We start from the raw sequence: 14,779 nt of genomic DNA, 5'->3' as shown, positions 1-14,779 counted from the left end.
AAACTCGGCATCACAAGTGTAATCACGCTGATCGTTTGTTTCCCAGAGCGTGGAAGCTCGTTCAGGGAAATACGAGAGAATCACAGGAGTGATCGGGATCGTCTTGTCGATTAGCCCGTAAAACGCAAAACTTCAAATGAAGATTCGAGGAATCCGAGGAGTAATGCCGGTGGAAAAGATGGACGAAAATCTTTTCTTTAGCTCGAATACGCGGCCGCTCGAGAGATCATTATTTCTCAAGCTGGTTTGGAGGTCCGTCGGCGTCAGTGATCGTGGTAATGACATAATTAGTCGGCGCGGATAATAATTAGCGATCGTCCTGGGTACGCACGATCGTACGTTAATCCGGACGGGTATCTACGTGAAGGCGCGTGGCTCGATTTATATAAGTCGCTCATGGCATTTATGCCTTTGATCTTTTTCGCCCTTTTACATTTTCTTTCGCGAAGGAGAGGCCGTCGTTAGTTACGCCGCTTCTGCGTGAAGCCCTTCTCTTTCTTTTTTCTTTCTCTTGGTTTCAGTAACGTCGATAATAATCGCCGGGGAATAACACCGATTATTCCCATTACGCGGCAAGTTATTATTCGTAAAACTCATATATGACCGACAATTATCTTCATCGGAGCACCGATGCAGAACTGCAACCGGGCTAGATTGCTTACATCCTTGGGCCTTCCTCCTCTACTTGTATTGCAACAATTATTGCAACAATATCATTATGGTTAAAGATTTCTAATTTATATCATGATAGGGTTAGCTTATTAAAATGTAATTATAATTACGAAAATATGTCATACATTTCATGTGGTTATTCTCTAGTATGACGACAGATTAATTAAGACGCGTAAGAGTGTTTTTCTTCGAATCCGAATTTCACGCTGCCGAAAGTTGTTTTGGTGTATATTTAAGATTAAAATTCAACTTGGAATAGTAAACTGAATATTAAACGACAGAGATTCCCATGAAATTGAAATGAGTCGTCTGTAATAATTATGCCGTTAATTTTGTTGACATCGTTTCGAGACGATCCGAAAATTGAGGATTCTTCGAGTGTGAAATAAGCTGATCGAGGATTTATGATGCAGTTTTAATACAACAGCGAGCCTGTCGTTCTACAGTCTTTCCGAACTTTTAATCAACGTCTAATGTCTCGTGAGAAGACAAACGGAAAACTATCATGTATAACTCAGATTTTATTCGACGCTTTAATGCGCGCGTTAGATTGCGGATCGTTTAAGCCGTCCATTTTCGACGGCGGAACATAAAATTGGTGATCAATTGGCGTTTTTATTCGCTCACGGCGAGACGGTCATTATAGTTTTACGACACCACTGCGGGGGAATAATATCGGTTTTATAAAATTTTCGACAAGTGCTGCGTCGGTTGTACGACGTGTCGCGCATGCAATGCGTAAATAACTTGTCGTTTGCCGTGATTTAAGTCCGTAACACATTGTGCATTTCATATTCACGCGCTGCTGAATATGAAAATTACGCGATTACACGTTTTATGAATATGGATATTAAGAAAAAAAAAAAACGAAATAGTTTCTAAAACGAAGACTTGCGAAGACTGGTCCTCGTCTTAACGTTTCATCCCAATTAACTTTTACGCTTCACCGATGGGTCTAAACTTCATCTTGAATTTTCGAATTATGTTAATTTTTTTATCATTCCAACTCTACGTTTTAACATATGACATTTTAAATTCTTCAAATTTTAATGAACAGAAAGTTGTTTCATAATAAAGTATTACCTAATTACGTATTTAAAACTTGAGGAAGTTTTTGACTAAACTTCGATGAGAGGAATAAAATAACGATTATAACGACATAAACAGGAAGTACAATAATTTATAGCGTCTCTTCTCTCACACGAAATAAATTTAATATTTCGTGAAAGACGTCTCCAGTGTCGAAAACAAAAATAATCGTGGCATGCATTTTAACGAACATTTAATTATAATATTTTTGTTGCATAAAACCAAACAAAATAATTACTAGATTTTATCGTTAATTGCAAGCGACCTTCGAGTATAGACGTCGGAATTTCGTTGCAAACGCTACACGATCTTTCTAATATTACTGAAAATAATGACATGTCTTTGCCGGACAAAAAGGCAGGGAGGGAAGGTTCTTTCCGTGATATTCGTCGTAACAATGTCGTTAGAGGGCCAGCTAGGACCGCACGTCAGAGGATGCACCTGCCGACCTTCCCGGATGACCGCGAGCGCATTATTAGCAGATTTCCGACTGTTCTTTTCTGAATCGATAAACACCTTTTGTCGTTCAACGCTAAATCTTGAATCGCTATCCGGCGATTCAGGCCGACTTATCGCACCATCGTTATGTCGCCCATTAACACAATAACCCGACTGATTGACTGACTGTTCTTCCAGGGCAAGCCGGGGTGAATCAATTAGGCGGCGTCTTTGTGAACGGCAGGCCGTTGCCAGACTGCGTGCGCCAGAGAATCGTGCAACTCGCCATGGTCGGCGTCAGGCCGTGCGATATTTCTCGACAGTTACTCGTGTCCCATGGCTGCGTCTCCAAGATACTTACGAGATTCTACGAGACGGGAAGCATCCGACCTGGCAGCATCGGTGGAAGCAAGACGAAGGTAAGATCGTAATCTGTGATTTTAATATCTACATCGACAAGAACGGTTCTGTTATTTAGAAATTCAACTACTTTAGATTAAGATCTGAAAATAAATTTTGTTTCGGATTGTTAAAATAATTATGTAGATGCTGAAGTTAGTTTCTAGAATGTTAAAAATTCTTACAGCATTGCTTATCACGTTTGAATTTTCTACAAAATTATTTTTAGATCTGTGTCTATTTAAATTTTTGAACATTTCAGCAAAATCGTTTTTTTTTTTGTATACAGAATATACGATTGCATGCATGCCTTTTTAGTTGTAGTTGTGGAATTTTTTATATCGAGATATTGAATCATTTTATTGCTATTATTATTACAAATGTATACAAATATTTCATATTTCACGTAAAAATATTAGAATAAAGTATGAAGTATTTTTAATACCAAATATATTTTTTTGGTGACTTACTAAAAATGTATTCAAATATTTTACAAGACAAGATTATTATTTAATAAACTTGCGAATTTTTTCTTAGAGAAAATTTAATCAGAATAAAAATTATTTGAGGGTTACAGACGTTTGGCATAAAATGTGCTGTGAGGGTAAGATTCAAGAAAAGATTAATGTCGGTGGTTCGCAAAAACACGTTAAAACGAACGATCACGCATCAGCGTGCCTTAGCGGGCGGTGGCTCTGATGAGAGTTAGTCCTCTCCCTGCACGTACAAAGTCAGGCATTCCTGATGTGATTTTAAGTAAGGGCTGCGTTTTGACCGTGCGTGCAATTATCCAAACACTTTGCATTGCACATAATCAGCATTTGCATAATTTTATGGCTTTGCACGCTTTTCTTGCTGATATTGAGTGATGTCCCGATATGTCGCGTCATAAATTAATCGATCGGTATTAAAGAGAAAACCGCCGCTTTTGTCACGCCGACGTCGCGAAAGGAAATTACATCTCGTAATCGAAATCGATTTCGCGAAATCGTGGACACGTTGACTTTTCTATCGTTCGATCGTAATCAGATTCGTGAAGCTTAACGACAAGACGCAAGTTTTTATCGCATAACGCACTCGCGTCTGACTCAGAAATTCGCCATTTCGCCCCCCGGGTGCGCATCGCGAAGCTGCACCGACGCTCGCGGTATCGCGCACACATGCCGCTAATGACAATATAATTGCACGGTGCGTATACGCATTATGCACTGAGAATTTCTTACGATGCGCCGACCGCGGACTGTTACTCTGTGCTTAATGAATTTATTTTAATAACGCCGCGTCGGCGTGCATCGACCTTCCTTAAGTTGCGAGCTGGAGTTTGGTATACGCCGATGAAAGAGAATAGAACGAAAGGGACGAAAGAAATAAGAGAGATAGGTAGATAAAGATGTTTATTAATATTGTAGGACCAGTCCTCTAAGAATATAAAAATGACAAGTAAAAAGGAAATGAAATGAAAAACGGTGACACAAAATAATAAAATCTACAAAGTAAAATAAATATGATATGAGAAAAAAAATAATAAAGATATGATAGATAATGAACAAAATTGTAGACAAAAGGAAAGTAAGGTAGAATATTTAACATATGCAGAAAAATTAGAGAGAGAGAGAAAGAGAGAGAGAGAGCTCTTAAAATTCTGAAGAGGACATTTAAATTCCGGCTGTAATACGAGGAAGGGAGCCGATTACGCGCGCATGTAAACGATAGTCATCATCTGCCATTACCGGCGTTCGTTTTATTTCACGTATGTCAAAATAGTCCCGTGGCGAAATAATGGTTGCGCGCTTAATACGGCTTAGTCCTGAAATTTTTTTTAACCACGATCTACGCGATCGGCCGAATTCGTCGCCTTTTCTTTTCCTCTTTACGACAAGTAAACGGCAACCTTTGGTAATTTGGGTGAGAAATTAGGAAGCCATACGAGTCCCCTTTGGGGGAAGCGAGCATGCACGAAGGATCAAGTCGCTCGTCTTGCACGCGCAACGTATCTTTGCCCGCCCACCATCCACCGTGCGCATAAAGGATCTTTTTTCTCGAGAAGATCGTTAGATAACATGCAGAGGCTCGTCACTATTCCTGTCTGTAAGTGGCTTTTACAGCAATTTAAAGTTATGCCGATAATTAAATAATAGCTACTAGGTAAACCCTTTGATTGCCTGGCAGTATTAACTCGTCGGGCCCTCGAGAACCGGCATTTAACCGCCTCTCCTCTCCGTTCTTTCCCTCCCGACAATTTCCATCGGAGGAGAATGCTCCGATTTTCCTGCTGAGTAACGAAAGATGAACGGTGCCTCGTCGAGATAACGTTGCTCTCCATTTTAACTCTGTTATTACGACTTTCCGCGCCCTCCTTGGCGCGCGTATTCCACGATATTGCCCTTCGGTCACAGATGATCTTTCCATATGCGAATTTGGTGTAAAACTGCGAACTCACAGGGGGCTTATTCCTGAAAAATATCACGTACGAAAATTCTATAGTATACGTTATGTATTCAAAAATAGGCCCCCGGCCTATATTTTGTATTAAGCCTCCTCGGGCGACTTACGCATGTTTGCAATAAGAGTTTCCAATAGCAGTGTTTAATTAAATTCGCACTCTCGAGAGTGAAAGATTAATCCCAGTGATGCGCGATCCGGTCTCTCCGTCTCGTCGCTACATCGGGCGATGCAATTTAGCGTGCGATCTCGCAAAATTAATCGACCAACTATCGGCGAATCTACACGTGTACTCGGGTGTGGTACGTAATATTTTCGAGACATGTTCACGTACTCTCTCCGTTACTCTCTCTCTCTCTCTCTCTCTCCTGTCATATACGCGTGCGCGTCAACGTGATACGCGTCGGATAATAAGCCGGCGGCACGACAGAGAAAATTGTCTCATGAAAAATGCACAGACCGCGTCGCAGTCGCGGATAATAAAGTGGAACATCAAGAAAAAAAATCGCCGCGATCCGCCTCGTTCTCCACGTACGCGCAATGCGTTCAAAGTTTTCTCTTTCTCGTATAACAACTGGATGATACGACGACAAAGTATATACGCCCTCGTGGTGACGCTTTAGCTCTCTTTACTCTTCGGATTCGATAGCGATCTCACGGGTTTCTCGAAACCGTTGATGGAATTTCACTCTTATCTGAAAATGACTATTGTCACGGCTTCAACCCCGACGGAATATTTATTTTCTTCGTGTACGGTTCATACTCGACGATCGAACGTTTTCGCCGTTTATCTGGCAATTAAGATCTCGCTCGTGGTCTTGACGGAAATACGCGCGTATCTGACTGTCCCCGCTCATGGACACGTATTTATTTTCTCGATGCATGATTTAACAGCGCTTAAAACATCGCGACAAATAGGAGCGAATAGCGTTTTATTCCCATGACGCGAACATGAAGTCTTGTTTTCCCCCAGTCGTCAGCGTTTAGAAGGTTAATTTAGAAAGAAAGGATGATTTTGCAGAAATATTTATACATATCAGAAAATAATTATTTTAGACTATCAAAATAATTAGACAGGATGTTCAAGCTGATTGCTAGAATATAAAAATTTTTTGCAGCATCGCTCTCATCATACTTGAGTTTCCTAATAATAAAATGTTTTTCTGTTTGACATTTCGTTTTGTGACATCGTTTAAGTCAGATGCTCGTTACCTTTGCGAATTTGCTTTAATAACCTATTAAATTAAAAAGACTTTTTTACTGTACCACAAAATGGACTACATTTTACATTTTTTCTCGTTGTGTATTATGGGACTTTTAACAGATTTACTAAGGTATATCATTATATTTTTAATTTTTATGTGATTAATATTGATTCTTTTTGTTTACGGTTACTTTTCCAGAACTTTCTTATGACTTTGTTAATTCTTGATAAAAATGACTCACAGCGTATTACACAGAAAGAGGAAAGAATTTTTTGTTAAGGAATTTTAAGAATATTGTAAGATTATGTATTAATTTTTAATTTAGAACGACATTTATATTATTGTATGATGGCATTGAAAATGACTCAATTGGAGTTGAAACGTTTGTTTTATTTTATTGTATTTTTATTGTTTTTGTATTGAGTTTTCTTATCTGAATTATAATTTTTTATATACGTCATTGGCTCTTTGCCCTTCTTTTATACTACCTTTTGCTAATAATAAAAAACACACAAGGGCGCGTTAAATTAATCATTATTATTGTGATATGTATTAATTTGAGTTTTCTATATGATTACTTTAATGACCAACAAAATTGTTTTCGAAACTTTGTCTAGATTTTTAGCAAAACTGTTCTTTCGATGCGCTATTTTCATCTTTTCCGTACTTCTTTCGCTTTTATTTCACATTTCTGATGACAAATCAATCGCCTCTTATTTCCAACGACACTGGCGCGTCCAGGTAGCATGGGAAAAAATGGGGCGGAAGGTGTCGACGGTCATCGTTGCCCTTATCATTGACAAGCACTCGGGGCATTCGGGGCGCATGTAGCGGGGCGCGCAACTTACGCGCGATAATTACCGAGTTGGTGAACCTGTTCGTATGTACACGGCCCGGGTGTATGCGGGTTATCTAACGTTTAGTGCCAGATGTCCATTCTGCCCAGCCAATTTCCTCCGATGGTAGCACACACGCGCGCTCACGTACACGCACACTTGCATAACGCATGCTCACGTGCGTGTCCGTGCTTCGATGTGCTCGAACGGCAACGTGAGGGTCCGCATTAGGACGCACCGTATATATATTGTCGGAGTGGCAGGGGTAGGTAATTGTGGCAACGACGACGACGGAAGTGTCAGATTAGAATCTGAGATGCTCCCGGGAGCACGCGATGCTTGTCCTAACCCCCTCAAACTATTAGGCGGCCCTCTTCGACTCTTCGCTACCCCTGAGGCACTAGCCCCTAAACGTTCCTGCCAGTGGTGCTTTCACCTGCGAGTACTTTGGATAATGACATCTTGTACATTTCGTATTAACTCTGTATTTTGACAGTTTTAAACGATTCATCTCACTGATTATACTGAACAAAATTTATTTATATCTTAATACATTTTTTTTTTTAGTAGGACTAATTGTAAGTAAACATTTATATATTTGCGTTGATTATAATAAAGAACATTTATATACATATATAACTTGTATTGCTAGTAAAAGCCTCTTAGAGGCTTCTACTAAATTTTATTAATATTACTCATTAGAGCCTAAATTGATTTACTATTTAATAAACATTTACTTACAAGAAATAAATAAATATATTTACTTAATGAAAATATGATAGTTAAATTAATAATTTTTGTATCAAATAAATATGTTTACATTTAGAAAATATTTACTTAGAATTGTTCACAAACAAAAATATTTATTAAAATTTATTTGATATTTTTATTAATACTTTTATTTAAGATTTTTTTCTCAGTGAGGGACGCTTTATTGAGTTTCTTCGAGTTTGACTTGCTCTCGACTAAAACTTATTTTCGTCTGACCAATGATATTTTTTGTTTAGAAAAAATTAATTATAAGCAATCGTGTGAGAAAATTTATGGCGACCTTGTAATTCAAGATTTATAATTTCTCTTGGCCTTGCCGAGCACATCAATCGATGCCCAATCGTTTGCCTTTATGCCGATCGTATCAATCGTTGTCCGATCGATAGCGCAATATTTATTCTGTTCGTTTTCGAAATAATTTGTCGAGAAAGATCGTATCCACGCGTATCGTGCCCACGCGACCGAGCACAGATTATGAATACGCGGAACGCCGAGGCATCGATCTTCTCGCGAAATGAGATCGGTGCCGGTAATCGACAGCCGGTTTGGTGATACCGTTCCGCTCGATACGTGCACACATATGTGTGAATCGTGTACGAACCCCCGCATGGGTTCGGGCATGGACCCGTGAAGATGATCATCTTTTCTCGAACGAAATCTTGGTGCGTCTCGCTCGCGCCAGCACGCCTGACATCGCCCCCAAAGAGATTGGCGATCTCAAAATCTGTACGGCCGGAATAATATTTCCATCGCGTTAGCATAAAATTATCTGTGTGCCATTACCGTTCATTAGCAAGTCAAATTAGCCGCGCGGTCAGATTGAGCACCACTGGGGCCCCTTTTTGGAGAAGCGAGACCGATGGTGGGCCTCGTGGCAGCCAACGGCACCGGTACCAACCGACTGGACAACCCGTTTCTTTGGCGAACGGGGGCTAAACCGAAATAAAATAGGTAGTACCTTCGCCCACCGCACTGGACGGACTCTCCTCGCTATCTGATTGACGATCCAGTCGTGCTTTTCACCTGTGAACGACATATGCGTGTGCGATCCGTTGAAACGATGGTGTGACCGCGTTTGCGTTAATTTGTCGATGAGATAACGCACACGGTTTGCCTTTAAAAAAAGGACGGAATGATTAACAACGACATCCTGTCACTGATAAATATCCTTACGAAAGGTGGACACAAATTCTAAAATTGATAAAAATGTTTTTCTATATAATGAGAAATAAAATACAAATGTTAAGTAACGTATTTATATCGTATAATTGATAAAGCTCGAATCACTGTCTTAGAATTTCCACTATTGTTTTGTACTAATTTATACGCGTTTCACTTTTTGTACATTTATTTTTTTAGATTTTTCGGTCAATTTATAGACAATGTTTCCTTAGGAAAAACAATGACTTCAAAGCAACTTCAAAGGTAATTTTCAAGCTCTAAATAATAAAGAGAAAAGCTTTCTACGAATTATACTTCATACAAATAATTTATCAAACTACATTTTACAACCAATTTTACAGTTTTAAAATAAAATGCCTTAAAATAAAATTTTTTTTAATTTGAAATTTAATTAAGAAATATGTAATATTAAAAATACAATATAAATAAATTAAAAATACAATATAAATAATTCCTCTTGACATTTTTAAGAAAGATTATTTCAAATAATTAAAGAATCCGTCATTAGAAAATACACGATAGATGAAATATATCCATATACAATATTTATTTATAAATATATTCTACTTATCTTACAGCAAGTAGCTACGCCGACAGTGGTAAAAAAGATTTTACGGATGAAGCAGGAGCAGCCGACAATGTTTGCCTGGGAGATCCGCGAACAGCTCGCGCGACAGGGAGCTTGTGATCCCCAGAGCTTACCCTCCGTATCATCGGTTAATCGTATTCTCAGAGGTGGCGGACTTCATACCGATATCCCTATCGAGGGAGGTGCATCTAGTGGCTATACGTCGCAAATTCCGTCGAACGCTGGAGCTAGAGGTAAAGAATGATACTAGCAATGATACCAAAGAGATCTTGATTAGGGATCCTATCTCAGAGCCTAGTCATGAGCGATTTTGTCAAAATCCTACGAGAGAGAAAGGTATATAATCGTAATTAGAGTTATAGAGTGAAACAGTTTAGAGCAAGTTAAAATAAGATAACGTACATGCAGAAAGAAATATATTGTGTAATCCTTCTCTTTCGTAGGATTTTGACAAAATCGTTTGTCGCCAGATTCTGTTATAGGATCCCTAATCAAGATAATTCTTTTATTAGCGTTTTCGGACAGTAATGTTGATTTGCAAATTTGTCGGCTATTAAACTGAATAGAAAAAAACATCGCTCGAGCAAGGGGTGTGTATTTTTGTTGTGAAGCTTTGTGAATGATTATATACAGTTGCGTTGCTGCGAGTGCACCATTACAAATAATGCCTTAAACACCTGTCTCTAGCGTGGAATCGCCGCTTCGCGGCAACGCATTTTTTTTGTGGTCATTTACAGAAGAAAGACGATAAATGTCCGAAAACAGCGACGGCGAGCGCGTCGAAGAAGAAGAATAGCGAGAATGACAAACGGGAGGGAGGGTGGGAAGGGACGAAGAGGGCAAATCTTTCGAGATACCCCGTTGCCGTGATTGACTCGTCAGCAAAAGCCACGCAGACCAGGCAGGGCAACAGACACGCAAGCCTATGCTGTCGAAACGGAAAATTTACCTCGCAATTTGTGCCGCTGGATGCTGGAAGCGGTGCTCAATTTATCGGCTTTGAGCAGCTAATTATGAAACAAGCGTTCGGACTCTTTCGTGTTCATCTTTCTCTTAAATCATTTCGTTTAGTGACATTTCTCTTTCTAATATTTCGAAAGAAGCTAATCTCTATGTCTAATTAAAATATTGCTTCGACACGAATATAATATATTATACATAATAAAGAGCAATCAATACTGTAACCAAACGTAAAAATATTTTTTTTTGTCAATACTTTAGAAATATCGTATTAGATTCGCGAAGTTATCACGCCATATTTTCCATTTTGATCTTTTAATATAAAAAATGCAAAATATTTTTATTTTGATATGGATCTATTTGATATAGAACTATAAAAATGCTACTGGAACTGTCATTATTTTTTTTTTTATTAAGAGAACGGCTTGCTAACTTCACAAATTTATGTGGATCTGTGAAATTAGCACGGTGTACAAGAATACGTATTTGTTATAGTGTTTGATAAATATATTTTCGATAATATTCATTTATATAAAAGAGAAATTTTTTTAAGAGATGCAAAGCAACATAAAAACTGTAATAATAACAGCAATTATTTTCTCTGCAGATACACTCATGAGAACGGATTATCAACTATTCTATCCGGGTGCTTTAGGACCGTTACATATTTCTACGAATACTGGCAATACCGGCACGTCGTCGTGGAATCAAAGCTTTTATTCATCTCTCTATCAAGCGACCACCTTACACTTGCAGCATGGAATGCAATCCTTCGCGTAAGTTCATCTCGACAGAATTTGTCGACACAAAATAGATACAATTTATTTTATAGACACGTATAATAATTAGTTTATAATTTCATTTTTACAGACCTTTAGATGCCGAACGTCTGTCGGAGCAAAACGGCGCACAGAATCAGCTGGAGCTGAAATCGAGCTCGAGCTCAACGGCCGGAAGCGACGATTCTCTGGATAAAAGCGATTTGGATGAGAATCTGGTCGAGTCGCAAGATCACTACAAGTCTTTTCGGAGCACACCGATTATCCTGGAGCTCAGCCAGAAAATCGGCAGCGATCGGAGCGCATTCGTCAGGCACGGCACGCCTAATTCACACGCCACGAATTCGGACAATCTGCGAGAGAGCCCAATATCGATCGTCGAGACGTCGAAACGAGATTCCCCGGCGTCGCACAGGATTCATGAGGCGAAGAACACGAATCCGAGCACGACGATGACGACGAACGAGGGAGCAGCGGTGGAGAATCAACCGCCGCAGCCGCAAAAGAAGAAGAATCCCTACTCGATAGAGGAGTTGCTCAAGAAGGATGAGAGCAAATCTGCGTCCAGAAGGCCGAGATTACCCAACATCGGCGTGGTCCAACCGTGTGGCATCATCTTAAGCAAGGAAATCTAAAAAATCTTCGATAAATCATTCTTATCCGAGGAGATGGAACGTTGTTGTCGGAGCGAATACATATCGCTTTGCGTTATGTGAAGTATGGAACTATATCTAGATTCACCAGCGGTGAATTCTCGCTCGAACGGACATTATACAATGTGAACGTACATCATTGGCCATAGGTATGTGTGTAGTATTATAATATTATTAAGAGGTGTAAAGAAAAATCGTACGATATAAAATTCAATGAAAATTAAACAAGGGGGTCGAAGTAGCAGAAGTTGGTACCACTTGCGATACATGTACTTGAAAGTAATTTCTTTGCACCTGATGAATAGCCCTTGCGGATACAGTGAGAAGTAGCGAATGTCTTAGATGTCTAACTTAGAATACCGATTAAGGAGTTTGATAGAAGAGTACCGACTAAGGAGTTTGATAGAAAATGGTTTTAGAAGCAAATGGTTTTTGAAGCTTCTTATTCCTTCTTTGAGAGAGATAGAGAGACAAAGAACATGGTTGTTCAGTGAAGTAAAATGAAAAGATAGCGCCATATGTAATATTAGAATCGAAAAACTGTAGTATCGATCATAACTTAGTGAATTATATGTAATCCTTGTGTAAGTTAACTTATAATTAAATTATTTTCATTCCTCCCGTTCCGCGTTGCTAATCTTGATCGCCGTTTCTCGCTGACGATCGACACACGGCTGTTAACTGCTTCGAGAATCTAAGATTTCGCTTAACTCTGTAATTGCGTGCGGCTAGTTAAGATCGGCGAAAAAAAATAAGAAAAATGCTTGGAAATTCCCGGGAGAAGTTTCCAATACTTTCACTGATTTATCTTGAATAGTCGATCGCGAATCACTGACGGTGAAATATTAATTAACGTTGCCAGTATTTCCGGACGGTAATTATTATGCCAATGTTGATGCAAGAAATTCAGCACAAGCTATCATGTCACGCAATAAAATTCATACATTCCACCTTTGAGAGTCAAGACATAACTCATAATAACCGTCGACACAAAGGAAAACGCGCGATATAAAAGTTTCAAACAGCGGAAATGTTTTTTTTTTTTTTTTAATCAAGCTTAGCTTGAGCTGAATCTTGAAACGCGTCTTCAGCAGCTCGCTCGACGGTATCGCTCGGAAAAGAATGTCGAGCAGGCAATTATGCGTCCGTGTCTCCATTGTAGTTCGCACTTTAGAGCCCGGCGCGAAATAGCCGCGCGATGCCGTTATACATGGCGCGGAGATCGGGCAATTAAATGAAAGCCTAATAAACGAACGGCTGTAAAGCACGCGGATGAAGACGTACACGTAAGAAGCCGCGGTGGCGGCGCAGTAAAGCCATAAACGATTTGGTTGAGGGTGTCATACATGGACACGCCGTGTGTGTATACCTTGTAAAATACGACGATACGTCGCTCGCGTAAAAAAAAAAAGGAATTAAATAACGGTGTTACCGAGCGGCCGGTAGGGCCTCCCCCAACTCCTTCCCCCTCTTCTCTACTCCTTTGCATTTACAACGTTGTAAACCTTTGTATCTCGTTCCTCATCGCGGACTAATTAATGCACTATAAAACTCTAGTACTTTATTGCCGAACGATTTGCTCGTTTTGTTCCCTCACACCTGCCGATTGCATGCTCGCGGGCTATTTCGGGATGACATCTCGATCTTACAAGAAGCGTGGAAAGAATCTCGATTCTCGCGCTTCCTTTTATTTATGGTTTTTTTCTTTGAAAAAATTCCGCCGCAAATCATCCCGAAAAACAGTACATGAAGGGAAACGCAGGGGACACCCCCTGTACTTACACTGGCTGTCTTATAAGCGGAAGCTAATACGCTCGAACTTCCCTTTTATTTGCCATACACGGAGATTACTAGATCTTAAGATGAGTGTGGAACACGTCCTGAAAGGAAAAGGTCCGTTACTCGTGTAGGCATTTGCCTGAAATATTTATTTTAGATTTAGACGTTGTGAAATTTTATGAGCATTCCGTGCGTCAAATTATTCGTAATCCAAAAAAGATTTAAATTTGTGTATCTCTATGGAATGATCATGTCAATGATGATTTTTAGATATCTATTTGCCGCGAGATTTCGACTTCGCTGCACAGAATGCTCATACAGAAATCTGATAATTAGAATAATAGTTCTGTACAATAATAATTGCGCCCGAACAGTCTCATTGGTCTGCAAACTTCAGAAAATGATCTCTTTAGAATTAGGAAAGAAAAAAATTAAGAAATTAAATCACGATTTAAATCAAACGGCGTAAACGATATTTAATTTAAATCGCGATTTAATTAACGACGTTAAAATAAAAAAATGTTGAAAATAATTTACGGATTCATTATAGCTCCAAGTTTTTCCGTCGCTGACCTACGGAGACCGTTGCGTAAAATTATGCAAGTTATTAATTAAATAATACTCGTAATATAAACTTATTCTGTATGATATCATTAAATACACTAGTCAAAATGATATATATCATGTTTATCTTGTACATTTTTGTGCCATGTTTCATGCATATACCAAAATGATTACAAGAAAATTACAGCGATACAAGAATAGTCGCGTACAAAAATATACATCTTAGCTTAGCCGATGCAGTTGATCATCATCGACAACTTTGATGTTTGACAGCTTATTAATAATTATTAAATTTTTTTGGATATTATGATATTGCACACCGAAGAAAAGAATCTATTTACATGCGAATTATCCTTTTTTATACATCATTCCATCGAAAGTTACAAGTTGCATTTAATGTTCCATTTAACTAAATAGTAAA

At 38.9% G+C, this 14,779-nt stretch overlaps 1 protein-coding gene across 3 annotated transcripts in view; it reads left to right on the top strand.

The window, feature by feature from the left end:
* Positions 1–14,469, top strand: part of Poxn (paired box pox-neuro) — a 118,081-nt gene extending 103,612 nt beyond the window's left edge. For 2 of the 3 annotated variants that reach the window (XM_087406908.1, XM_011069174.2), the window contains exons 3-7: positions 2,398–2,618; positions 9,212–9,277; positions 9,613–9,856; positions 11,191–11,359; positions 11,454–14,469. In XM_087406908.1, coding sequence (XP_087263034.1) covers positions 2,398–2,618; positions 9,212–9,277; positions 9,613–9,856; positions 11,191–11,359; positions 11,454–11,997 — 1,244 coding nt within the window. In that variant the 3' untranslated portion in view covers positions 11,998–14,469. The remainder of the gene's footprint in view (positions 1–2,397; positions 2,619–9,211; positions 9,278–9,612; positions 9,857–11,190; positions 11,360–11,453) is intronic. The other variant, XM_011069175.2, reaches the window with a different exon arrangement.
* Positions 14,470–14,779: the final 310 nt, after the last annotated feature.

This window comes from Acromyrmex echinatior, chromosome 6, assembly GCF_024713525.1.
Source record: "Acromyrmex echinatior isolate Ae372 chromosome 6, ASM2471352v2, whole genome shotgun sequence".
NCBI lineage: Eukaryota > Metazoa > Arthropoda > Insecta > Hymenoptera > Formicidae > Acromyrmex > Acromyrmex echinatior.
The sequence above is the reverse complement of the archived record's forward strand: the minus strand, read 5'-3'. Positions and strand labels throughout refer to the sequence as shown.